Raw genomic sequence first — 27,949 nt, 5'->3', positions numbered from 1 at the left:
TTCCTTTCCTTGCTTTTGCAACCGACTTTAGAAATATGTATTATTAATGTCTGGTTCAGGCGGATTAATACAACAATCTAATTTAACCACTAAATGACCACCACCACCTTTTACCAGGGTAAACATAATGTTGAAGTGTATATCAACCCTGTTAGAAACCCAACAGAAGGATGTAGTGCTCCACTCTGAAGCGCTGAGTGACCTACTGGATCTGATGGACAGTCTAGCTGAACTGCCACGAGAGACTACCCAACAGATAAGAAAGTTGGAGAGTGGCCTGATGAAGAGAGTTATGAACCAGGTTCATTACATGTTTGTTACTTTTCAAGTGATTGTATGAATAACTGTTATTAACTGAATTAACCGTGGTTATATTTGGTTACAATTGCTCTTAGTAATAGTATCCATTTTAGAAATAAAATGTTCATTGTTCATGTTATACAATTGAATAATCATGAAATACCCAGATGATAAAGGCAGTCGACATCAATAATCCTGTAATTTCAATACAAGAGACACTCAATAACAAAGTTTGGCGATCGTTTGACCGGAGACAGTTTGTGGAGCTCAAGAAATCTCTCAATCTTCCTGAATACCTGTTTATTGAACTATTCCTGGACTGGACAGAGCACGCCGAGCCAAAAAAGTCTGATATTATGGAAATTTGGAAAGAACTAGATCTCCCGAACACCTCCCCGATTCAAATAAAGTACTTGAGACAATTCATCATGTCAAAGTTCAATATTCCCTTGATAGCTCCCCTAGTAGAAAACAACCACACGACAGTTTGCTACAAATGTAACACAAATCTAGTCCAGCAGCTACGAAACGGAAAGTACGCCTCCTTCACCTTCCCTATGACCAGCAAACCAGGCCTGAACCCCGCGTTCAAACTGAGATTGTCAGTGGAGAGAGACCCCCACACCGGGGTATCCTATGAAACTGATAAAACTACCGGAGATGATCTGGAGATATCCCACAAAGTAGTTCACTGGTTTATAGTCGGGCTGGAGAGCTTCAGTTTGTGGAATATGTTTGAGAGGACGACGAAGGGACCAGTGTTCATGTCCCTGCTGGTGAATGACTATGAGGCTATGTGTAGTGTTTTGCAGGCTTGTAGTAGGAGGTTAGAGGTGTATGCGTTGTTAGAAGAAACCTAATCGGGCAGAACAAACTTATAATGGAGGGCATACCACAGGATCTTTAGTTTTAGCTTTGCTAGTTTAGTGAGTCTACTAAGACTGTTTATAATTTAAAATAAAGGTCTATCTTCTAATTGAGTTGTATTCCCATGGAACGGCGAAGATATTGAGATTTTAACCGTACCAACTTAAACATATGACCCAAGGGACAAGCGCTCAGCAGTATTTTTGTACGATGAATTCTTGCTTTTTTCCATCACCATTAATTATCACCCAGAGATGAAGCTGATGTTATGTGTATAGTTTATCAAAAATTATAATGTATAGCAGTACTCTGTCACATTGATATTTTTCGTATTTCAATAAATTGTTGAGAAAAATGGGGTGTTATGTATTCGATAAAATATGAAAATGAGATACAGTTTACACGCCTTCCTTACACTAACTGTTATCTTATTAACGTTTGTCACTTGTCAGGCTATAATTGCTAATAGCTATAGTATTTATGTACCCGATCAAAATATGCAAAATTATATGGCATCTTTAAATAACTGAGGTGTATTATAAATATACCCGGTTTTGTAGAACAAAGAGAGAACTTTGATAAATTCTCCAGTATGTCTTTGCACAGCTAGGAATTGGCATTTTTGAGGCTTACGTCTGAAAGTTCTCTATTTTCGTTTCTATCAAGTTTGTCTTCTGACCATACCATAATTTCACTGATATAAGTCGAATCTAGTGACTATATTTACTTTCAGATTACAAATATAGGTTATACTTACGTATCCAGCGAAATCGTAATCAATTCCAAGTGCAGCGATCTTCCTCCTCCTTTCTGTTTCTTTCTTAAGAAGTCGCTTAACACTCTTCTGATGTTCTTCTGTTGTCTTCACCTACAGAATATCAGTTTGTCAAACTTAAAGAGTTAATCAAAAAGCTTTGAAAGATAAAGTTTCGGAATTCATCTTAGGGTCAACTCATTTAAAGTGTAATCAGAGAACAGAATTAAGCAAACAACTTTTGGAATAGGTATTTCATCACAAGACTCACCCTGTTGCGCTCAACCTTAGCTCTGCCTTGCCAGTCTATTTTCTTGAAGGGTCGGCTGGCACCTTTAAATGTGTCCTTGTGGACTCTGCTCATTGGTATGTACTGACCTGAAGGAATGATCAAGCTGAGAATAATAATCCCAATGTTCTCCTGTTAAGTGCAGTTTTCCTATACATTTTGAGGCTGCAATCTTGTTAAACTTATGTAGTACGGTACCGAATCAAGTAACATGAACTGATATCGGATTTCCAGGATCTTCTGGATTGCGAATTATAGCCACCAATTAGCTTAATGGCATTTGGAGTGTACGATTTTATCTAGCTAAATGTGAAAGCCACCACCTGAACCGCACAGAATCATCTGTTTAAAACTAAGTGGGTGTAGGTATTGAAGTGTAAGCATTTATCGTGTAAGTGATATATCGACTTCCTAGCTTTTCCTTTAAAAACCAAGAGCTCCTCACTCATGAATCATACATTATCAATATCCAGGAGGAAGGCTAGCTGGTTTAATCTGTAGTGAAATCGGGGCACAACGTGTACATGGGGCGGTTCGCCACACACTAACAGTACATTGTTAGAGTTAACACACACACTTCATCACATCTTAAGGTCCAATACATTACATTAGTCGTCGCGTCATCGCGTGATCGCGTGATAAGGCGATGCGCGCATAAAGGCGCGGCGCGCTAAAAACGTGTTGGCGCAACGGGCTCCAAAACAAATGTACGACAGTTTCCAGATTAGTAAAAATAAAGATAATCTGCCCCATTGGGCCATTGCAACATGTCCGACAGGACGTCATCAAAGGATATCAAATGCTAAATTACTTTTGTTCAAACTATAGTCTACACCGAGCCGAGTTAGTATGAACTATAAGATTAGTAAGTAAGAATTAGTATGAAATATAAGATAAGTAAGTAAGAATTAGTATGAAATATAAGATTAGTAAGTAAGAATTAGTATGAAATATAAGATTAGTAAGTAAGAATTAGTATGAAATATAAGATAAGTAAGTAAGAATTAGTATGAAATATAAGATTAGTAAGTAAGAATTAGTATTCACTCACATTTTAATAATCTGCCACATAGTATGTAGTCGTTCATAGTATTCGCCACAATCTTCGCGACTTCTTCATTCTCATACAAGATAAAGGAGTATCCTTTAGAATTAGCTGTCTGAAGTAGTATTATACTGTTACGTAAAGTTTTAAGATGGATTATTGAATGAATAAATAAAGGAATTAGTCCAGCAGTTAATTATTAGGACAATAAAAAAGTCACCAAATAGGATACAAAATTTAAAATTTCAACTCTAGTGATGATTGAAACACGCGCACAATTGAAAACTTGAAACAAAGCCAACAAACTTTTTTACTGCGAGATATTCTTAGCTTCAGAATGTCACCAAACTGTCCAAAAAACTGTCTCATCTCTTTTTCTTGGAAGTGGTTTGGAATGTGTCCTACGTACACTACACCCATACCTTTATAGTCCTGGGAGAATTAATTAATAGATAAATAACTTATAACATTTATTACACTCTTCAACATTATAATATATATATATTTAAATAATATGTTACATAGGGGTCGTTCACATATTACGAGGGCCAGTTCACATCAGCCGAGGGGGGAAGGGGTTTTCCAAATGATTACACTAGTGTGATTTTGACTCAAAAGCTATGCGTAAAACTGATTACGGAGGGGGGGGGGGGGGGGGGTTAAAAATTGTCCACGACCCCATATTATAGTGATAGGTTTATATTTTGTCTTTCAACAACATTTTACGGGTGCAATTAGTAGGACAAGTAGGCTAATAATTTAATAATAATCACTAAATAAAATGATATCAATTACTATCTTCAGAATGAATAAATATGCTTATTACACATGCCGAACCAAAATTCGATAATATATCGACTGCGGTTTTTAAGAGTAGAATCAAGCCGTGAGACTATTTAAGCTTTGACATCGAGTTTTAATGAATATTCCGATCGTCATTGAGCTGAGGAACTTTTAAAACATTATAAGAAATTAAAAACTATTTACCTTGTCAAGTGTCTGATCATTGCTCGGAGTCTCCAGGGACATTACATCAGGATTCTTAGGTGTACTTAGCTTTCTCTTACCCATAACTGTATCTACAAATGGTTAAAGTTTGTAACAAGTAAAGTGTATACTTTTTAATTATTTGATAATCCATGGTCCGTTTGAGTCATCACTTAAACGATCTTGTGAATAACTAATGAGTTACACAGAATAAGGTCTATGGTTTATGTATTTGGCCCAATTTAATGAATTATCTATGATCAGTACGGGTTGGATGAATAATAAGATGCACAATTACGCAGGGGGCCGGGGGGGGGGGGGGGGGGGGGGGGCGGGGGGCTTAAGCTCTTGTCAGTAGCTTGGACTGTGCAAGTCGTACGACTTAACCTTATCCTACAACTTACAACTTAACCTTATCCTAGCGACCTGTAAGGACATGTGAAATGTGTCCAAATGAAATTAAGGCAAAATTATTTACATTTTCAACAAGAATGAGTAAAACGAGGTATCCATAAAAATCAACATTTAAAAAATCTATGTAATATTAAACCTCCCCTAAAAAATAAATTAAGTCAAACAGGATGCAGGGATTCAGAACAGTTCACCAGAAATAGTCAATAATAAACAATAACATCTCAGTGTAATTTATAGTCAAGATAAAGGTTTAATTTGCCACGTCTCCAAATAGCAAAGAGTAGGTTTGATAAGTGGATAAATATCTAATATTTATCCTGCAGGCAGCTAGAGAGAATCCAGTGGCAAGTCCCTCCGAATTTGAAATATATTCAAGTGGCTGCTATACAATATGAAAGTGGATAAGCAGTACACACTATATTATTGTATATTATTTGAGAATATGCACTAAAATGTAATACCCGGAATATTGACCTACACTTTAATAGTCTTCGTGATCAGATAATTTCGGGTGTTGAGTGTTTTCTGTCCACAAATATTTTTCAAGGTCTTCGTGAGGATGACAGGATAGGTGCTGTTCTACACATTTCACTTGTGTAACTTTCAGTTTGCAGTTTGACCAGTTTTTAAACAGTTTGCGAACACGACAGTAAACTTAATGTGTTGACTTACTTTTTACATTAGATTTAAACTTATCAGTAATTTGATTGTTTTGTTGTGTTTTATCATAGAAACTGACCGCAACAAGCCTCATGAGAATGAAACTTGTATGGAGTTTAGAGAAACAATGTACATTCAATTAGTCAAACCTCTCTATTACCTGAATATCTTGGTGCCACAAGTCTCAAGTTCTTATTAGCTCTCTTCAAAATTTCATTGTTTCTTCCTGATTCTACATTCTAACAGGGAGATATGTTGATATCTTATGTATTGTTTATAGGGGTATAGAACACGTGATCAGCCCACGTGTAGAACACGTGATCAGCCCACGTGTCTGCTCTTTTGGGAAAGTACCGCCCTCGTGACTCGTGTGCTCCACCCCTTGTGTCCACCGTGCTCTTCGTCCTCCGGATAACGTTACAAGCGTACTTTATAATAGTGTTATTTTTGTGTGTTCAGTGATGTTTACCATATCATTTGAGCTGTTTTTATCATGTTTTTCAGTGTCATTTGAATAAAGAAGTATCTGTCTGGTGAACCGAAACTGTCCAATAAATGTATTTAAAACCTTTAAAAATAATTTAAGTACAGTATCTAAATAATTAATGTTATGTTATAAAAGGTCGGCTCATGATAGACTGTTGTTTAGTGTCACAAAGTACCCCGATATTCTTTACAGATAACAGTTCTGTTGACATAAGCTGCTTGATAAGTGTTGTCTTCACCACAGATTCAAACCAAGTCTGACTTAAATCTATCCTGCCCTCGTTCCAATCTATATTTTCAAACTCACAGTCAAACAAAACCAGAGGTATTTGAGACGCCATTCCGTAGTTGTACTTAACACCAGTTTCAAGCATACTTGAGATGACTTTTGGGGACTCCAACTGCAGGCCAATCCTAAATAGAAGGCTCACCATGTTACGGATTTGGTGCCAAAGAAAGGCATGCCCTAATATGGTTATACAGTAGATAGATAATTTATCATCATCACGGTCTTCAGTTACCAAATCAATAGCAAGATAAGTAATCGTCCGCTCAAAGTTCTGACTTTCTAAAGTTCTATCGGCTTTACAGAAGCCCCTGAAATTATGAGTCCCCACAAACCGTTCCAAAGAGCCCCTCATCAGCTCGATATCCAGATCACACTTAGGAAAGTAGTACTTGTAGGAGCGATACAGCACTTGAAACCTCGCATCAAACTCCAGCCCGACATACGCCCACGCAACCAGTTTAACTTTAGGAGGCAGAACATTATTTATCAGGGTCACGTAATCGTAGTCCTTCTCCGGATCTGTTTCACCCTCCGCAGTTTTAGATCTGAGGTAAAGTGAGATGACCTGTGTGAAAGCGGAGACCCCTTTGTCTGTGCGACCACATCGTGTTATCTTGTAGTCTCTGGCAGTGTAGATAAGGGCACACTTCTCACATGCCCGCAGTAATATCTCTTCTATTGTATCATTCGTGTTTATCTGACGAGCTAAACCATCGTATTTCCAACCCAAATAGGCTACTTTTAGAGCTACGTTTTTAAGGGTTGCGGTACGAAATATTTCCTTGCGTTTGGCTTCTTTTGCTATTCGAGCTGCTTCCTGTTTGGCGTTAAGTTCTCTCTTGTTTTCTCTCAACGAAAGCTCAGTAAGAATAGTAGGGATAACTTTGACAGGCTCAGCTGATTTCAAGATAATTTCAGGTAAATTCTTTATCTTTAATGACAGCGTAGAGTCTATCTCTTCAATCTGATAACCTGAATTATAACAAGTATTTACATTTAATCAGTACTGATAAATCTAAGAATTCAATAACGCCACCACAATCTTGTGAACTGATACAAGGTTCAACCCTTTAAGTAAACATTTTCCATATGAGTTGAACCTTGAAGCAGCAGATGATTACTTTTACATTCAATTATATTATTATGGAACCTTAGCTTACAGACATAATTGTCATAGAAAAATAACCTTAAAAAAGGTAATCTTATAAGCCGCCACTAACCAGAGAAAGGTCTGCCTAACCGGAACCACTCCAACACCTCACTAGGAACTCTATTGGAACAAGACCACGCAGATACCCCATTAGTTGCTAACAGATCAGTTCGCAGATCACTGCAGTACAAGTAGTAACCATCTACTAGCTTAGCTAACATCTTCCTAGTTGGGGTGGGGGTTTTAAGGTTTCAAATATAACGTATCCGCCATTATTTAACAATAACTAACAGTGATCTGATAACTGTGATTTATGTTTATTGTTTATTGTTCATAATATTACTTATCAAGGCTCTTAATATAAACATAGGAACATATTTGAAGATCATTCTGTTTAAACACTAAACAGTGACTTCACTTCCCACAACTTTTATCAACTAATATACCCCTAATACGAGCAGTTTCATTACCACGTACCACATAATATACCGTATGCGGCTTTTCTGTACCGTAGTTAACCCCAATAATTTGTGCTATACACAATAATGTTAAATATATAGGAAGTACACAATATGTAATATATCCGGATAGGAAGTACACATGTAAAATCCGGATAGGAAGAACACAGCCCTCATTCTTAGATGTACTGTTTGAGAAAAAGCTGCTTAATTCTATATTTCAATATCACAAGGGTGTTGTGTAGCGATTTGAATTAGTTATAATTTTGCGCTGGTTCTGTTTATAAATATAAATAAGATATTTTGTGCATTATAAATTAGTTTTACTATTAGTTTTACTATACTAGCAGGATTCTTTAACTAAAATCTTTCTTTTTTAACAAGTTCACAAGAGATTTTACATTTTACAAGATACTCCCCCGAGGTTTTACTGTATTAAGTTTTATCCTTAGTATATATAATAGCTATATATATAGCTCTATATGCCAGGTACAATAAGTTGCCCTAGTTTATGCCACATACGGCTGTAACCACCGTCATAAGTTCCAATGTGGAAATAGCGCTTAGTGGCAGCAATACAATGTGGTGTAAGAGATACCAAGAGCTATAATAGTGTAGATTATTGCATTTCTCATATAATCGGTAACATTCCTGTATCCTCAAACATTGCCTCCACACGAAATGTTTTTGTTAATACTTGGGAAATTTTTCAGGAAAAGGTCATTCAAACAATATATATAATATGTACAATAAATAAAATCAACTGGTAGAGCACAATCATAAATCATGATCTCATCTATCCCTCGTAGCTCTTCTCCTCAGGGATCAGGTTAAAGGACACATTTGATATAGGGGCGGTCTATGCCTTCTTTGCCTTTCCACGTACAAACTTAAGAGTTACTACTTTTTTTTATATCGAGAAATGATCTTCGTCAATGCTGCTTCATCAACGGTGACCCCCTTCTGTCTTGTTGATAACATCAACGATAAAATCCTTAGTCTATGCCATCAACACTGTTGCAAGTTATATTCGATCCAATCAATGCGGATTCCGGATGGGTTGATGTCAGTTTGCCACGTAGCAGTCGTCACAGTTGCATTTGTACGGTAAATTGATATGAAGATGAGATAACAACCCATATCACCAGTACGTGGTTCATACCAGTACGTGGTTCGTGATACCAACCCGGTATCATGGTCACTTCTAATTTCAGTTCGTATTAGTATAGTTCCCAGTACAGTAACATCTTAGCTTTTTAGCATTCTTTATAACTATTTTTTAGCTGATCTCATGTGTTTTCTTTTCATGATTTAACCATTCTTTTACCATCTCATTGAGCATATCACTATAACGTGTTCCGGGTTCCCACGTGCAGGGGGTGGTATAGGATATAGCAATAAATCGCAAAATTGACCCAAATACTGACAGTGAGACGAAATACAATACCAGGATTGGTTGTGTTCTAATCAATCTAGAAATATAGATACAGAAAGTCAAGTACTGAGCACCAGGCACCTCTTTAAAAAGGTCTGTTTTGCGAGCAACACATACCATGTGATTTATCTTAGTCAAGTTTTTTTTGCGGTTACCGACCATTAGGAACTAGTCTGTCTCCTTTAGAGTTCCGAGGAATTCTCTAGAGCACTTACAGTAGTTCAGCAGTATTTCAGCAGAACCTCATCAGCACTTACCTCCTCAGCACTAATGGACAAAGCTTCAAAATGTAACATGTAAATGTTGTCCCCCTCTGTTTGAGAAGCTCAGTAGAAACTGTGTGGACCATTAGTGGACATTATCACATTCTTTAGAATTAGTGGCAACCGCTATTGTTTCTACTTGCTCTTGTAGAATAGTTGCAGATCAGAGGAGACTTGAGGAATTGAGGGACAGCAGTCTTACACAAATATATGTGCTCAAAACGTACGCCGGACCAACAATGGTTCGAAAAATTCCTGAAATACCAAAAACTGCCAATTAAGAACTTTAGACGATTCACTGCTCCCCTATTAAAGATCAACCCCCTCAGCGCTAGTAAGCATTTCTTGATAATGTTTTTGAAGTTGTAAATTGTACATGGGACGAGTTCAGAGTACCAATTCTTTTGCATTATTTATCTTTCATGATTTCTCATTTCTAGCTCTTGTTATTAAAACTAGATAGTTTTAAATAATTAAAAATCCTGTCATTAATTGGGCTAAAGACGACAATGTTTCAATAAATCACATTGATATATCGGCTAGTGCCTAGTAGTGTTAAATTGTTCGCTCTCTTACATTTGAATGAACAATGCTGAATTTTTGAGGAGTTTGAGGAGTCCTCACTCTCCTCACGTCCAACAATGGCGTTTCTCTTGTCGCTAATATGAATGAAATTTCAGATTTTGTCCTTAAATTTAACCAATTGAATTACCTTATTTAGCGTTTTATTTCTTTCATCACTTGCACTTTATCAGTGCCTTTTCTGTAATACAACTTCCTGATATTTTAAAACTGCAACGCATTAACTGTTATCTATAATAAATCAATCATTAGTCATTAATTGTAAGACGAGCTGCTGTACTGCGGTTCTTTGATCTCTCTTCTTTTATATTTTACACGTGAGGGATATATGATTATGACCTAATATTTCCTGGAAATATTCACGTTTAACTTCCTAAGTCCTAACCTTAATTCCTTAAGTGATGATATCCGAATGGTTCATTCCTGTATATATCGTTGCTGTAGTGATTGGATTTTTCAATCAAATATAAAAGAGACCCTAGCATTCTGATTGTGTGCTACAGATAAGATCAAATTATCATATCTTTGCAGGGTGGATTTTATTAGGAATTCCTAGGAACAAGTTGTTACCCTACCTTTAGTGTTCCGATCATTATTTGTTTAGGTAGTCCATATTTTGTTGCTCATACTTCAAACTCTCCATATTTACGAGTAGATTGCTAAATGTTACTGTTGAAGTTTATCTGGGATGACATTTGAAATTTTATTAATTAACTAATTAATTAACTAATTAATTAACTCACAATCTCAGCAATGAACACAGCAATGAAAGTGTTCCTGTTCCTTGGTGCCCTGGTGTGTACAGTAGAAAGTATCTGTAAAGAAGGGGAGCTGACTGCGCTCGAGCAGACAATTCTAGACGCGCACAACGCACTGCGCGCTAACCACGAGGGAACAGAGGATCTGTGTTACGCTGAGAGTGGGGAGGATGTAACCTTCATCTCCCAAGCCTGGGCTGACAGCATGGCGGAGGAGAAGAACATGCACCACAGTTCCGGAGAGTACGGAGAGAACCTGGCTTACAAGGGCTCATCCGGGGACAGGGTGGGGCAGGAACAAGCTTACATCCTGGCATCTAAATCTTGGTACAGTGAAATCAAGGACTGGAACTTTGCGGAGAGCAAGGCTAAAGGAGGGGTAACAGGTCACTTCACCCAGCTGGTATGGAAGGAAAGCAAGCAGATGAACTGTGGATACGCGGAGTTTGAGAACGACTACAACTCCCACTACGTAGTCTGCCAGTACTTTCCTCGTGGTAACTTTGGGAGGACTCCGGAGTATGTTTTGAACGTGGGACAGATCGCGGAGGGGGCTGATATGAGCGAGTATGAGATTGCAGAGGGTAGTAGTGCAGGAGGAGTGTTCAGCAGTGCAGTGGTGATGATGGTCGTAGCTGTCTTCGTTGCTATTCACTAATTTAATTGGTTAATTTATCAATCAATTTACTAGTTAATTTACATAGGAATTTACTAGTTAATTTACATAGGAAGTGAACATGATCACTTTTTGTACCAGGTTATTTTAAATTTCGATTATCTTAGTATCTTATCTTATCTCATCATATTATCTTGCATTGGGATTGATATTTTTTATGAACTAGCAAGTTTTTTATTTCGGGGTATTGTAATTATCATCGTTACATTACAACTTTTAATAAATTATAAATGTAAGATAATTTTGTTATTTTACTCTCAAATCTTTAAAAAAGACATGTTTTAATTTTTACAGACTGTGTATCTTGAATGAATAACCGTATTACATTAATCGAGGCTTTTAACAGAAATCGAATAAATTTGAGACATGTCAGGATCAATAAATAGAATAAAATACAATGTGTCATGTCACTATGACAATGTAAATTATAAAGGATATGAATATCAGCACTTACAAATTTCAATTGACACAAACTTGTGAAGTTGTGACTTTGTGAGGTCACCCTCATTAAATTTAAAAGCAATGTGTTCCCCCCCCACATATACGTTACTTAGCTGTACGTTACCTAGCTGTACGTTACCTAGCTGTTCTTCTAACTTAAAAACGGAAATAATTGATATTCACAATTTATCGAATATATATGAGATTTGAGAAAATAAAACAACAAAAGATCATGAAATCAGAAATGGCGACAATTTTAAGTTTAATCAATAGTAATGCTCAACAAACAAAGCAACATTAAATACTTAAATAATTTAATATACTGTTATTAACGTGAGTGTTTCTGTAAATTAAGGGATGTATTAGTTCACCACGTTCTAAAGATAATATCTCACTAACACGTGGTATTCCACGTGACCGTAACGTTATAAGTCTTTTATCCAGCCGCAGATTAAAAATAATACGTGTCAAAGAAAATAGCAAATAGTGGTAGGAATAATAAGTTGTAAAATTAAAAGTAAATGTGCACAACGTAATGGTAGAATAATAAGTTGTAAAATTAAAAGTAAATGTGCACAACGTAATGGTAGAATAATAAGCTGTAAAATTAAAAGTATATGTGCACAACGTAATGGTAAAATAATAAGTTGTAAAATTAAAAGTATATGTGCACAACGTAATGGTAAAGTTATACATCCGAAGATCTGTCTATGTTTTTTTTTAATTCAACGTGACCGTAACGTTATAAATCTCTAATCCAGCCGCAGATTTAAGAATATTATTCTAAGAAAATAGCAAATAGTGGTAGGAATAATAAGCTGTAAAATTAAAAGTAAATGTGCACAACGTAATGGTAGAATAATAAGTTGTAAAATTAAAAGTAAATGTGCACAACGTAATGGTAAAATAATAAGTTGTAAAATTAAAAGTATATTTGCACAACGTAATGGTAAAATAATAAGTTGTAAAATTATAAGTATATGTGCACAACGTAATGGTAAAATAATAAGTTGTAAAATTAAAAGTATATGTGCACAACGTAATGGTAAAATAATAAGTTGTAAAATTAAAAGTATATGTGCACAACGTAATGGTAAAGTTATACATCCGAAGATCTGTCTATGTTTTTTTAAATTCCACGTGACCGTAACGTTATAAATCTCTAATCCAGCCGCAGATTTAAGAATATTATTCTAAGAAAATAGCAAATAGTGGTAGGAATAATAAGCTGTAAAATTAAAAGTAAATGTGCACAACGTAATGGTAGAATAATAAGTTGTAAAATTAAAAGTAAATTTTCACAACGTAATGTATTTCTTCACAAGTAACAAGATTAAACTTCTAAACATCCGTAAAAATATCTAAGAAAGCACCCAAGGTACTAACTACAATACTTCAATAAACTTAAAGCTACTGTTATTAACGTGATAAATGACCGTAACGTTATAAATCTCTTGTCCAGATAAGATAGAAATATATTTGTCACTAGTAATATTACTAATAATTCTAAGCAACCTTCTGGAATTCCGATGATAAATGACCGTAACGTTATATAACTCTAGATCCTTACTTTCGACCATTTGTTCCGTGCATTTTTTATAGATCCACATGATGTCTCGCTGCTGTGTAACTTGACCGTTACGTTATAGAAATCTTGTCGTTATCTTCTGTTAGTTGTAGAATAACCTGGCCAGTGAATATTAGGTTAGTAGGTGTGGTTAGTTATAAAGTGATTAAGTAAGTAACAATAAAAGGTTTAAAGACAAAAGCCGAGTTTTGATATCATTCGTAATTTTACAAATGCAAATTGTATTTCTTTGAATCGATTACTTCAAAGGGAAAGTAATAGAATATGTTTTTTAGTAAATGAATAAAATAAAATGAATAATTATTGATAAATTAGTTTTTACCTTTCCTTGAAGTGCTCAAGCATTGTTAAACCGCGTGTAACTGAAGCAATGTAGCAGTTAGAACTTAGTAAGGCCTGAAATCTTTCAATTTCATGGTCTACTTTGTATGTAGCGAATAAAATAACAAATAGTATTCGATCAGAGAGTTCTAGTCATTGAGTTGGTTTTCACTGATAAATAATTCGAAAAATTCATGGACCAGCAGAGTGCTTGGCCGGGTGGATACTACTACAAAAAATAATTAAACTAATTAAATTATTGACTGTAAACCTGTTCTCCTAATTTCAACCGTAACGTTACAGTCTCGTTTTTACATTGGATATCCGATATCTATAAGTGACCGTAACGTTATAAAACTGCAGGGAGAGTATAAACCACCCCGGCAGTCAACTGATGCCGTTAGTACAGGATCTAGATATATTGTCTGTGTCCCTGCAGAGTGAGTTGGCACACAAGACACGTGTTTAGTCACGTGACAGTAACGTTACAGAACTTTTTTCCTGCTGCATTCCTGAATAGATGAATAGATAAATAACTTTACATTTGAATAACTTTTATTTCAATATTACATAATTATAGTCCCTTTAACATCGCCCAATGGCAACATATAAATGTGTTATTAATTTAGCTTAATATGTGAATAATTAAAGATATATTGAGAATATTGAAGGTTAAATGTATTTAAATGCACAGGACGAAGAGTACAAGGCCCAGTGTATCGTGTACACGGTACACTCCAAAATTACATTTTTGTTGGTATTTTTTTCGAGAACTAAAACAAAGCCATACCTAGCACCTGGTGAATAACACTTTGAGATAAATCTTTCTCACCTTAAGTTTTTGCCGATTTTTTGGCCGCCCCAAGGATAGCGGGTGTTTTAATTGGTAAAATTAATGGGTTTGTGTTCGAAGATGGGGTCCTCGAGCTCTGGCCATACGAAATGGCCAGAGTGAGTCAGTCACCTTAGTGAGCTGACTGCTGTCTTGGCTGGTCGCAGCGTGACAGAAGTTTTGTCTTGAGTTTATAGCCATTCCTACCTAGAAAGGTATGGCCAGCCTCATTAACATCCACGTACACTGTCGGCTACAGCCCCCTAGATTTATCGACACAAATGTTAGAGAATCGGCAGGCATGTCCGGTTGGTGAGGTACCCGGGACCTTCGAATGCGTAACGTCGCTGCATGGGCCAAGTTACGACTGTAAGGTCGTCCCTGGTCCCGAGCAGCTCTGTCACTGCGCTCTGTGAGCTCCCGTCACAGACGAGGAGATTATAATGTCCCCGACAATCCGGCTATCTCGTAGTGAGATAGGCACGGATGCCGAGGTACGGTCGATGGCATCTCCGCTATTTGCAACGCAGACCTCACGAGGCCAGCCCGAATTCAGGGAAACCTGAACATTAAATGTTGGGTCCGCCCTACGGGTTCTAATTGGTTGTTGGGTGGTGTTAGGTGCAGTTGCTCGAACGTAACATTGTTACATATTAAAGTCACTATTGTGACGGTACATTAGAACAAGACAGAAACAAAGTGTGAAGGGCCTGAACGGAACCCCTCGGTTTCAGTTCCTTGTTTAACACTGCCGTACAGCAAGGACATCCACCGGGTTCTCCAAGGATGGGCACATAGCTCACTCCACACCATGCTCTGTCAAATGTTACTAATATAATACCAAGGATCTTCAGGAAATATTTCCTTGTAAGTTTAGAGGGCGATCTGTGAACAGACAACTACCTCATTCCCAACTATAGGAACCAGAATTCCTATACTATCCCAACGAGGTACACCAAGCATAGTTTCAGATGAGAACAGCCGCGATAAATCAGCAGGCTAGTACTCTTAATTATATATTAAAGTCACTATTGTGAATTGTGCTGAATATACGAGTAAACGTCCCAAGAATAAAGAGTAACTTAGTCACCGGGTTATGATTACTCGAAAATTATGCCTTCCTCTGGATCTACTGGCTATATATAAGCGGAGTAAACAGGTTAGCAATAGCATCAGGTAACTGTATTCAGAGTTTCGTATTGATGTGATACAGCTAAGGGCAGGTATCTACTCACAGACATGTTTCAACCTACCAGGCAATGTTATCTCCTTATTTGGATGTAAACAAACTGATACAATCGAGCATTTCGTCTCCGATGTTAGAGTTTCATGTTTTATTCTTGGCTCTGCACGTTATACGTGTCTCCCCAAGACATTGTACGGAATAATGTACGTTATTATTTCTATATTACACCAATGTAGAAGAAGGGGGGGGGGGGGGCCGGGGGGGTTGCTTAATGCTGTCAATAGCTGACGGAGGGGTGTAAAAATGGCTTGACGTAATATGTGAACGCTGTCTTATTGTGATTTGTTCATAGTTTACCTTAGATAATAACGCTGTGTGTACTAATCTATAATTACCTGACGAATGTTGTGGAAGAGCAAGTAGGTTTTTTTACTCCAGCGGTAACCACGTTACAACAGCATGTTAGCTAGCTACGGTAGGTATTCCTCCAAACCTTGTCAGTAGCAGAAAACTGGTTTGTTGACCGTAACGTTACAGAAATCCTGTCTTGCTGCTTTGTCGCACGTGGAACAGTTTCAAGTGGCACCTGAATGGGATAGTGTGTATACAATAATATGTAGGAGTGAATTTGAAGAGCTGAGGGCCTGTCTGTTCTAAATGTGAAAAATAATAAATTGCATTACAAGTAGAAGTAGTAACATTTACTAGGTTGCCGTTTGGTGTGAGCAATAGCAAACAGCACGCACACTCCTTTGCCCCGTCAACCTATATCTAATCTATTTAAAGAGTGACAACCATACTACACATTGAATTAGGATTCCTTTAAATATCAAATTGATTTATTGTAAAATTGTTTAATCTGTAATAAATGGCATAAAATTGAAATTTTTGTTTGACTGAAATTTTTGTTTAACTGAGTAGAACTGGCAATAAATAGTACCAGCAGTAAGTGTAAGTAATGAAAATCTACCTTTGAGGTGCATTATCCAACAATTCTTCTTGTATATGGGACAGAGTTGTTGCAGGACTTGTCGACCACACAATCTGCTCAACACTTAACCGTAACGTTGCAGAACTCTTGTCCTACCTCTGCTCTAATCCTCCATATCTTGTCAGCATCAGTGTGTTGAGTACCTATTCCCTTTTGCAGTGTTTACCTACACGGATGATCTGCAGTTGTGGGGTAGACTCCTCCTGCATAGTCTTCATGAGAACCCCATTACTTCCCCTCCGCCTGATTGACACATCTTAATGGAAGGATTTGTACAAGTTCTGACAGTAACGTTACCTGACTCATGTCCTGGCTTCTTTATCTCTTGCACATGTAACGCCATGAGTTGAGCTAACTGAACAGGAATATATATATACAAATTTTATCAGCCAATATTAAAAGAGTATCAACAAAAAAGCATACAATTTCAGATCTTTATATACGATATATACGTAAATAATATACGATATTAAGCTAGAGGAATGGTCTATATAATCTATTGCCTATTCAGAAGTTGCTTATTTGAAATTGGTACATGTACTAGGATTTAACTGATTTGCAACTTAAATTACTATTTATATGGAAGAATAACTATGAAAGAAGAAAAAATTCACATTGAAGCAATCTTTGAAATGAAATGAATAGATGATTTTTTAACATGTATTCTTATTTAAAATGGAAACATAAAACCATTTTCCATTTGGTTGATAAGAAATAAATTATTTAAACCCGAGTAGCATCATCATTTTAAAACTAAAATACAATAGTTGTTTAAAAAAAACGAAATCAGTTTACTGTGACATCACCAATTACAGTAAAACCCCATTTACCGCTGAGTTTGGGAAAAGGAAATATCTGCGGTAAATCAGGGTTTGCGGTAAATCAGGGGTTTGTTTTATTTAACAATGTACATGTTAAGCCTTATTTGGGGAAAGGAGATGGCCGCGGTAAATCAGGGTTTGAGGTAAATCGGGGCGCGGTAAATTAGGGCACAGTAATTCAGGGTTTTACTGTATCATGAAAAATACTTTAATCACTGTATTATGTTTTTTATCATTATTCGATTGGAGCCATGTTGGCGGAAACTTGCCATACCACTGTAATATATGATTTAATGATCATGTTATAAATAATGTAAAAATAAAGGATTTGATACAAATAAAATAAATATCTACACAATTTTCATGCAGTAAATAGAGTTTTGACACTAGCTGTAAACTCAGCTTTCCGATTTTATGTTAATTAACGTCAATTGAACTTCACAGCAGTCCAACACATCGTTTTAAAAACTGTAAGTGCAGAGGTAAAATCCACAAACATTTACCAATCAGAGCCTCTGTAGGAACCTGACCATAATCGTTGCTGTCGACAGAGCACTTTTGATTGTCACCCACAGCCCAAAAATGACCTGAGTGTAATTTGATATCACAGAACAAATTATGTATGAAATTAATTGACTATCAAGTTCAAGAAAATTACTGAATGAAGATAAAATAGTGCAAAGTACGGAGTAAATAATCAATCATCCGTTTTATCATTACTCTGAATAACTCTCACAACCCTTAGTATTCATTGCGCTACATAGACATAAAAAATATTTAACCTTAATATGAGTAACAATGATAGGAAACGTTATCATTCTTATAATTACAAATTGCTCCTCAGTGTATTAATCATTCTGTGAGCACTAATCCATCTCAGCCAATTAGTTCAATTGTGTTCCATCTTAACATTAAATGGAGCTGAAATACAGAACAGGTTGCTTACCAGGTTTGACAAGGATCACATTTCCATCCCGGGCCACGATTGAATGACCACTTGTAGCCAAGACTCTTTTAACAACTGATTTTTTATTAACCCCTGGCTTCACAAAAACTACAACATCGTTGACTTTTGGGGTGTACATCCCAAACCAACTTGATATCTTGTTCAATAGTAAGAGGGAGTCACGTCCTTCTCTGTTAATTGTTGGAGACATTGATCTTCCAGATACATGGAACAATTGGGACAAGACCAATGTTGCTCCAGCGCCAATAGCTATACTACAACGTCTCATCGTAACTTGATGTAAACAGCTTAGAGTCCTATGATTTCGGCCACATACTTCTGTAACACATCTTAGTTACCTTAAAATAAGTGATGACATGAATTGCAATAATAAACCAAAGTATAGTAAGTGAAACAAATTATTTATGCCCTTCAGCAAAACTGCAAATTATCCTAACATATTGTTGCAGCGTTTTCGTAAACCAGTGTCAAGGACGAGATTAAATAATTTAATGAGAATATTTGATGAAGTGTCAAACCGTGTGGCACTGCTTTTTTGGTCCGTCAGCCTCCAGTGCTGCAACTTTTTCCTCTGAACCTATTTTCTAATCAGATGATAATTTACGAACGGGTCTAATTGGTTTGAAGGAAACTGAGTGGATACAAAACTTTCATAACAACTATACATTTCCTGTTCAAAAGTTCGATCAGAAATGTCTTCATTTATGATTCATGTGTAATTCACCATAAAGTAAAATAAAAAGTATTCAAACAATATAAACATAAAATCACAATGACCCTAAATGAAACCGTCAAAAATGTAGTACATTAATATACAATTAAATTGGCCTTGTGGCTCTAAATTTGAAATGTAAGTCTAAGTGTTCACCTGAAAAGAAGGATCTCAATGAAACAAAAAATTCAATGAAACAAGAAATTTCATTTAGCATATTTTACAGAATAAAAAGATGTAAAACATTTCATAAAATATAATGCAAATTAATTAGCAAACTATGTAAAATATTTAATGAATCTTCAAAGCAAAAAAGGAATGACGCGCCAGGCAACGTTTAATTTAATTTTAAAAGTTTTATTTTATAACATTACATTACATACTTTTTATAAAAAATTGTATTTGGCTTTCTTCATTTTATTCGAGTTATAAAAATAAAATTAGGATGGTCTGTTCGAGTGATTTCGGCAGATGCTCTGGCGGCAACGTACAGAGTAGATTATCTACATCAGAACGCAAAAGAAGAAGCACAGCACTAATCTTCACTCTAGCTACTTTTAATGTCCTGGGTATTACTTCTCCAGTTAAACGGGATGAACTTTTGAGAGATTGCTATTATCGTAAAATAGACATTCTCGCTGTGCAAGAAACAAAATGTCGTCACTTTGAGGATTCAGTTTTGCATTTTACAGATGATGATGGGAAATCACACAAATATCGCTTCATAAACTTTCAGCAATTTGACAATAAGTGGCAAGCAGGTATTGGTTTTCTTGTAAATTCAGTCTATACCAACTACATCAAGTGTTACAACAGTATCAGTGACAGGGTTGCTTATCTAGATCTTGAGATACCAAGTAAATCAGGTAAACCAAGACTTTGCCGTGTTATCAATGCCTATGGACACACTCAAGTAAATTGTGATAAGTATCCGCAGAGACGTGATTATTTCTACAAGTTTCTTGGCAAAGCTGTTGATATCCCATCAAGTTGGGACTTATATATTCTTGGAGATTTCAACTCTCGACTCGGTAAATTGTCTCATTCAGATATTGTTTTCGGGTATAATGACTTTATGGGTATGTATGGGTCTGGAAAGAGGAATTCAAATGGAGAGCATCTTCTTAATTTTCTTGTTGATAAAAAACTTTTTGCTTGCAACACTAGCTTCCAGCACCCTGTCCGTCATATAACAACAAGAATTGGTTTTATGAAAGACTACTCAGCTCCTAAAAACTCACATCGCACTTTACCCTACTACTCTCAAATTGACTATGTCCTATGTAGCAGTCGATTGAAGAAACTTTTAGTGAATTCTCGAAGTTATGGGGGTACTCTTGTTAAATCTGATCACAAAATTGTTATTACACGTTTCAACTTCAGTGACGCTCACCTTGTCTTCCCCAAACAGAAACCTAAAATGCATTTTGATATCACAACCCTTGTCAGTAATCCTGCTGCTAAAATGCATTACAACAACACATTGAATGATATTCTAACAGACAGCCCTGTTAATCCTAACCCTGAGGAAGAAATGAATAGTTTGTTTCACAATGTACATAAAGCTGCTGAGGTTAGTATTGGATACCTTCCTAGGAAACGCCCTAAAAACTTTTGTAATGACCTTGAAATTCGAGAGATGTCTGATGAAAAGAAAGTTCTACAAGCTCTAATCAATCAGAACAACACCTCTGAAGATAGATCAGTTATACGTACCAAAATCAATCGTATTCAAAATGACACTCGTAAAGGCCCCGTGACACCCTGGACATTGCGCTTTGGCGCAAAAAAGATGCCTGCTTAAGCTCAAAAGATGCATTTCTACGCTAAAATTTCTTAAAAAACCCGAGTCGTGAACGTGCATCTTTCGATTCTTTACTCGCATCTTTTGGAGTTAGTCTTAACGCCAAAAGATGCGCTTTAAACCGAAAGCTAGAATCGTAATTCGTGTCGTTAACTCAAAAAGATGCGGTTTAAGAAATATTTTGAAAATTTTATAACGCGTCGCTAAATCGCATCTTTTGGAGTTAAGCTTAACGCCAAAAGATGCGGTTTTACAAATATTTTGAAAATTTTATAATGCGTCGCTAAAACGCATCTTTTTGAGTTAAGCTTAACCCTAAAAGATGCGATTTAAGGGGAGTTTATCTTGATTGAAAACGCCACTAAAAAGTTAAAACTGAAATCTTACCTGACAACACAGATTATAATAGTACCATTTTAACTCTCGTGCAAGTTTACTCCTCTACTGCACTGATTTTTATTGAACTTCCAATGTTCCAAGAACTGTCCAGAAGATAAATCAGTCAAAAGCAAATGCCTAAATAGCTAAATTACAAACCTCATCCACGCCCCCGAATGAATTGTAGCAACATATAGTCTAGTCGGGAGTTTTCCATATCAGCACAGTAGTGTACACAACCTTTGTATTTACCCAATTGTATTTGTACACTGTACAGACAGTTCTAATTAAATGCAGAAGAGTTGTTCCCACTTCCCAATTACAATCATGACCAACTCGAAATTGAGGATTGTATGCGGTACTAATTTCTGTAAAATAAGCACGGTTCATGTCTTGCAAAAATATAGTCATCAAAATTTTAGTCCAAATAACACAGCAGTGGCGTGCATCCTAGAGCGCCAGCATTGAAGCCGACGATCGCAATTCGCATGTTCAATTCGGCTTGCTGGCATGTTAATTTTTTTGCTCAGATCACTCTGAGCAAAATCATTTTTCATGATAAATATAACATAAACAAAACTGACATGGGCCTTGCTAGATAACTCGAGCAGCGGTAATTTGCCGATGAATTTTAGCAAGCTAGTGAATAAGTAGATAGTGTATTTAAGATACAAAGATAGCATAGTGATACTTACTAATAGGAAGGGATCAAGTAAAGGTAAATAGTCTATCAATCATATCTAATACAACTAGCACGTTTCCTTGATTTTTGTAGGGGATTTGTAGGGGATTTGACCCCTGTAGGGGATTTATGTTCCGGGGTATTTGTAACAGGTTTAGGGGTTTAAATAGTTAGTTCCTGTCCCAACCCATCAGAAAAAATCAAGTTTTGACCTCCCAACCCACTCAGGCCAATCCCAGGGGCCACGCCCATCCCAAAATAGCTGAAATCCAGGTCAAATCAAGTTTTAAAATGTTTACCCCTGTAGGGGATTTATGTTCCGGGGTATTTGTAACAGGTTTAGGGGTTTAAATAGTTAGTTCCTGTCCCAAACCATCAGAAAAATCAAGTTTCAACCTCCCAACCCACTCAGGCCACTCCCAGGGGCCACGCCCATACCAAAATAGCTGAAATCCAGGTTAAATCAAGATTACTATCTTTGTATCTTTAATACACTATCTACTTATTCACTAGCTTGCTAAAATTCATCGGCAAATTACCGCTGCTCGAGTTACCTAGCAAGGCCCGTGTCAGTTTTGTTTATGTTATATTTATCATGAAAAATGATTTTGCTCAGAGTGATCTGAGCAAAAAAATTAACATGCCAGTACGCAGAGTTGAACATGCGATCGTCGGCTTCAATGCTGGCGCTCTAGGATGCACGCCACTGCTGTGTTACGTGGACTAAAATTTTGATCACTATATTTTTGCAAGACATGAACCGTGCTTATTTTACAGAAATTAGTACCGCATACAATCCTCAATTTCGAGTTGGTCATGATTGTAATTGGGAAGTGGGAACAACTCTTCTGCATTTAATTAGAACTGTCTGTACAGTGTACAAATACAATGGAGTAAAGACGGAATTCACGACTAGCTAAAAAGGACTATCTGAAAATTGAATCCGGAAAATCACTTGCCAGTTACAAAGAGGCTAGGCTTCGATTAGATAACCGATTCCAGTAATCAGTATCAGTAACCAGTGCAGACTGCAGAAGAAAAGAAGATATTTATCGCACTCCACTCTTTCTGCTGTTCTTACTGTGTTTCATCTCTGTTTCAGTGTCATTAACCGCTGCTGGTTCTATCCTGAATGCTTGTTAAACCGGGGACCTGTATAAATATATAAGTTACAGTTATTTTTTAAAGTTACAAATATCAGCTGATTTGCAAAATGCAGCAATTCAAGAATTCGGAAGAAGAATTTTGAAATTTCGCGCGAAAGTATTTCCCAAATCGCATCTTTTGGGGTTAAGGTTAACTCAAAAAGATGCCATTTGAAAACGCATTTTAAGATTTTACGACTTTATCCGTCAAACGGCATCTTTTGGCGTTAAGCTTAGCGCCAAAAGATGCAATTTGGGGATAAATCTCGATTATTTCAAGTCAAAATTATTTGACACGACGTCAAATCGCATCTTTTGGAGTTAAGCTTAACGCCAAAAGATGCGAATTACGAAAAAATGTCCATGCTGTCACGGGGCCTTCGTAAGAGAATCAAGCTCCTTCAAGAAGAGCATGCAGACACTCTTGCTGAAGAGATAAACGAAACTGACAGTTCTAGAGCATACTTTGCAGCCACTCGCCAACTAGCAGGTATCAAACGTGCTCCAACCATAAGTGTGCATGATGAAAACTCTAACTTCATAGGTACAGACACTGGAAAAGCTGCTACACTAAAGAACCACTTTGAAGAGAAGTTCACTGCAAAACATACAGTTGAGCCTATTGACACTTTCTTTGATCAACCTAGTCCTCTCGCTGACCCTATTACCGCTATTGAAGTTGAGATAGCTGCTAAAGCTTTGAAGAATGGTAGAGCCACTGGGCCTGATGATATCCCAAGTGAATTGATTAAGTATGCAAACAGAAGTGTATTTCAGAAATATGCAGACTGTATAAATACCGCATTTGAAACAAACACCACCATAACATCTATTGGAAAAGGCAACATTACTCCACTCCAAAAGCCTAAGAAACCACTTGGTCCAGCAGCAAACATCAGACCTCTCACCCTCTCAAACTGCTCCAGAAAATTACTGTCAATGATTACCCTAAAACGTATCCAAGGCAAGCTAGATCAGTACACCGGTCCTACACAAAGTGCTTACAAGAGAGGTAGAAGTTGTGGCGATATAATTTGGTCTCAACGTATGCTAACCTCAGTGGTACTTAGAAAGCATTGGAGCTACCACAGAATGAGTATAGACATGTCAAGTGCCTTTGACACCATCAGCAGAGAAACAGTACTCAATGTTCTTGAAGATGCTGGCTGTACTAGTGATGAAATTAGGATGGTACGGCTCCTACTATCAAACACAGTGTTGAAAGTAAAAGTCAATAATACTGTATCAATTGAGTTCCAAAGCACAACTGGAGCATTTCAAGGAGATGCACTATCAGGTAATCTATTTACTGTTGTTGAAGCCGCTGCACTTATTCACCTCAGATCTGTACTCTCCCAAGTATCATCAACACCTTACCCAGTGAATCATCCAATCCCTAATCCTCCTATCTCAGAAGAATTCATGCCACTCGAAACAGGATACTCTGATGATATTGACTTTAATAACACTGAACTTGCTCCACTCAAAGAAATGCTTCCTATCGCTAAAGATATATTCCAGCAGTGGGACCTTCATATCAATTCTTCCAAGACTGAATTTGTCCATTTTTATTTAGCAGATCCTAAACCCACTGTTAAACGCAAGGTGATTGTTGGAAAAGTGTATAGAGGTGATGAAGAGTGGCGCTCTAACAAAACTTTAGGATCGTTGATGTGCACTGTTAAGGATATCAAGAATCGAATATTCCTTGGTAATGTCGCCTTTAGTAAATTTCAGAAAGTTTGGATGAAGAGCAAGATTTCAGTCCAAAGGAAGATCAAAATCTACGAGGCACAAGTAGTCTCTATTCTACTCTACAACTGCAACTCCTGGGCTGCACCACTAGCTTCGTTGAATGAACTTGATATTGCTCATCGCAAACACCTCCGAAGAATCCTCAACATCAGATGGCCTACTGGGGTTATTTCTAATGAGGCACTCTATGCTCGTTGTTATGTCACTCCCTTGTCTGTGAGAGTCTCTAAGTTTCGATGGAGAATGTTAGGACATATCTTAAGAGGACAGGAAGACTCACCAGCATACACCTCTATGTTATTTGCTATAAATTCTGATATTTTTATGGAAGGGAGACGGGGTAGACCATGTTTAAACTTATTAGATGTTATTAGAAAAGACTTGACTAGTAGAAATCTTGATATTAGACTTAAGAATTTGACTGATTTCGAAGACCTTAGATTTTTAGCTTTAGATAGGGAGGAGTGGAAGAAGTTAGAAGATGGTTGATGTTTTTGTTTTCTTTTTATGCGTTTTGATATCTATAAGGTGCCTAGGATGCTCTTTTAAAGAGATATTTCGTACTTTGAAAGATTTACTACTACTACTACTACTATAAAAATAAATGGCATTGAAAAGGAAAAAACTTTAAAAACCAATTTGTTTTTAAAGCCCAGTAAGCTTTTGAGCTGCCTTCACATTATTTTTAGTTTAGAAAAGATCCATGCATGCCAATCGCCAAACAAAAACGAATTTCATGCCCAAGGACTAAATATTGTTTGACCATTGTTAATGACCAGGCCCGGCGCGCGCTACTTCGTAGCACTTGCCATCGAGAAGAAAGCGGCGCGCGCTACTTCGAAGAAATTTAGACGAGTAACATCCGTCAAAATATTGTTTGTATTACAATTTATTCATTTTGTTTAAACCCAAACAGAATTCAAAGTTCAGTTGTTTGTCTTTTAAGTATTTCAATTTACTTGGTGCGCTATTTCCTTTGCACACACTCCTGTGAGAGAATGAAGCAAAGAAATATTGACTCTTCCACTCGCATAAGTAATTAACAGCGCTGCACATACTTTTAATCGGTGAGTTTGTTAATATGAATTTAAAATGCAGTCAAGCTAAACATATATGGACTGTTTTTAATTTATATCTCGAAGAAAGTTTGTTTCAGTAACCTTTGTGCTTTGAGAACCAGTTACCTTTGGTATAACAGTGGCCTTTTATTTGGTATAACTGCATCTTTAACCAAACTTTCATTTTGAAACGTCAAGTGATTGGTACAGTCAAATATTATGTTCTATGAACATTTAAGGTATAGATTTGTTAGGTGGGTATTCAAAATTGTCTGTTTGAAATTAAAATTTTTGATCTCTAATATTTATTATTAATGAAATGCTCATTGTAGCCAGTTATTTTATGCTTTTCATCATTATAGTATGGTAGGTAATATTTAAAATATATTAATACTAATTGCGTACGCAGCATAGTCGAATACTCTATTTAAACTAAATCTTTGTTATGTGGAAGTTGAGAAAAGACAATTTTTGAATGGTCATTTATCGACAATCAGTATCGTATTTCTCAGTGATTGAACTTAAAATTGTATTTTACTTTTGTATCAGGTTGGTGTATTAATTGAAATAATTGTTAGATTGCAGGTATATGCCCCACAGAAGCAAGGTACTCCACAGAAGTAAGGTGTTTACTAAATTTCTTCCAGTTACTCCACGCTTTAATATTGACTTAAGCTCCATTAATCTATTGAATATAATTATATTTTCTAAACTTCCTGATATTTGGTTTACTGATATTTGCTTGAATGTGGTCTAAGAGTACTTGAGAAATTGCAAAATCAACATTATGTGAATCATGTTGGTCATTTTAATTCTCAATCTTCTAAGAAAGTGTTGTGAATCACAGTCATGCAAGCATTTATTAACTACTTTGGGTAACTATATAATTGTAAACTTGTTTGTTGAAGAATTTGGAAAAAACTCATGCGCCCCACAGAAGCTAGGTTTTTCATTTCATACTAAGTGGGAATAAATTTCGTTTTAGATTTCTAGTATTTATTTATAACATATCCCTGTGGTAACTTTTCTAGGAATTCTAGTTCCTATAGTTGGGAATGAGGTAGTTGTCTGTTCACAGATCGCCCTCTAAAAAAACTTACAAGGAAATATTTCCTGTAGATCCTTGGTATATAAGCAACATTTGACAGAACATAGTGTGGAGTGAGCTATGTGCCCATCCTAGGAGAACCCGGTGGATGTCCTTGCTGTACGGCAGTGTTAAACAAGGAACTGAAACCGAGGGGTTCCGTTCAGGCCCTTCACACTTTGTTTCTGTCTAGTTCTAATGTACCGTCACAATAGAGACTTTAAATATATAATCAAGAGACAAGAGTACTAGCCTGCTGATTTATCGCGGCTGTTCTCATCTGAAACTATGCTTGGTGTAGCTCGTTGGGATAGTATAGGAATGCTAGTTCCTATAGTTGGGAATGAGGTAGTTGTCTGTTCACAGATGGCCCTCTAAACTCACAAGGAAATATTTCCTGTAGATCCTTGGTATATAAGCAACATTTGACAGAGCAAAGTGTGGAGTGAGCTATGTGCCCATCCTTGGAGAACCCGATGGAATCCACCGGCGGTGGATGTCCTTGCTGTGCGGCAGTGTTAAACAAGCAACTAAAACCGAGGGGTTCCGTTCAGGCCCTTCACACTTCGTTTCTGTCTAGTTCTAATGTACCGTCACAATAATGACTTTAAATATATAAGAAGGTAGTAAGAATGTTGGATTATCATTTATTCATTTGACAGAAATAAATTTTGCCCCACTGAAAGCAAGGATGCACAGCTGAGAAATTAATGAAATCAGAATATTATGATAAGGATAATTCTGCCGTTTTCTAACAAATATGCTTAA

General features: G+C 36.6%; 3 protein-coding genes and 1 long non-coding RNA gene across 5 annotated transcripts; 1 reads left to right on the top strand and 3 right to left on the bottom strand.

Annotated features, from left to right (window-relative positions):
• Window positions 1-229: 229 nt before the first annotated feature.
• LOC134820835 (MKI67 FHA domain-interacting nucleolar phosphoprotein-like) lies at window positions 230-18,964 on the bottom strand. 2 transcript variants are annotated; one of them, XM_063831465.1, is made up of 6 exons: window positions 18,955-18,964; window positions 4,243-4,336; window positions 3,562-3,687; window positions 3,262-3,370; window positions 2,193-2,299; window positions 230-2,035 (listed from the first exon to the last, which is right to left on the bottom strand). In XM_063831465.1, exons 2-6 carry the CDS (start codon window positions 4,324-4,326, stop codon window positions 1,859-1,861), a joined length of 603 nt encoding a protein of 200 aa, XP_063687535.1. In that variant the 5' UTR covers window positions 4,327-4,336; window positions 18,955-18,964; the 3' UTR covers window positions 230-1,858. The 2 variants fall into 2 exon arrangements, with proteins under 2 accessions (XP_063687535.1, XP_063687537.1); XM_063831467.1 differs by lacking the exon at window positions 18,955-18,964 and adding an exon at window positions 5,866-5,880.
• LOC134820834 (tRNA pseudouridine(38/39) synthase-like) lies at window positions 5,866-7,462 on the bottom strand. The gene is made up of 2 exons (XM_063831464.1): window positions 7,312-7,462; window positions 5,866-7,063 (listed from the first exon to the last, which is right to left on the bottom strand). The coding sequence occupies exons 1-2, from the start codon at window positions 7,460-7,462 to the stop codon at window positions 5,925-5,927; spliced, it is 1,290 nt and encodes a 429-aa protein (XP_063687534.1). The 3' UTR covers window positions 5,866-5,924.
• On the top strand, window positions 10,721-11,732 carry LOC134820515 (Golgi-associated plant pathogenesis-related protein 1-like). The gene has a single exon (XM_063830941.1). The coding sequence runs from the start codon at window positions 10,733-10,735 to the stop codon at window positions 11,393-11,395; it is 663 nt and encodes a 220-aa protein (XP_063687011.1). The 5' UTR covers window positions 10,721-10,732; the 3' UTR covers window positions 11,396-11,732.
• Window positions 12,085-17,129, bottom strand: LOC134820516 (uncharacterized). The gene is made up of 5 exons (XR_010160894.1): window positions 16,752-17,129; window positions 16,177-16,367; window positions 14,035-14,275; window positions 13,765-13,804; window positions 12,085-13,540 (listed from the first exon to the last, which is right to left on the bottom strand). It is a non-coding gene; the product is annotated as an uncharacterized LOC134820516 (long non-coding RNA).
• Window positions 18,965-27,949: the final 8,985 nt, after the last annotated feature.

This window comes from Bolinopsis microptera, chromosome 9 (genome assembly GCF_026151205.1).
Source record: "Bolinopsis microptera isolate Bmic1 chromosome 9, MBARI_Bmic_1.0, whole genome shotgun sequence".
NCBI classification, from domain to species: domain Eukaryota; kingdom Metazoa; phylum Ctenophora; class Tentaculata; order Lobata; family Bolinopsidae; genus Bolinopsis; species Bolinopsis microptera.
This window is presented reverse-complemented; position numbering and strand designations above follow the sequence as displayed.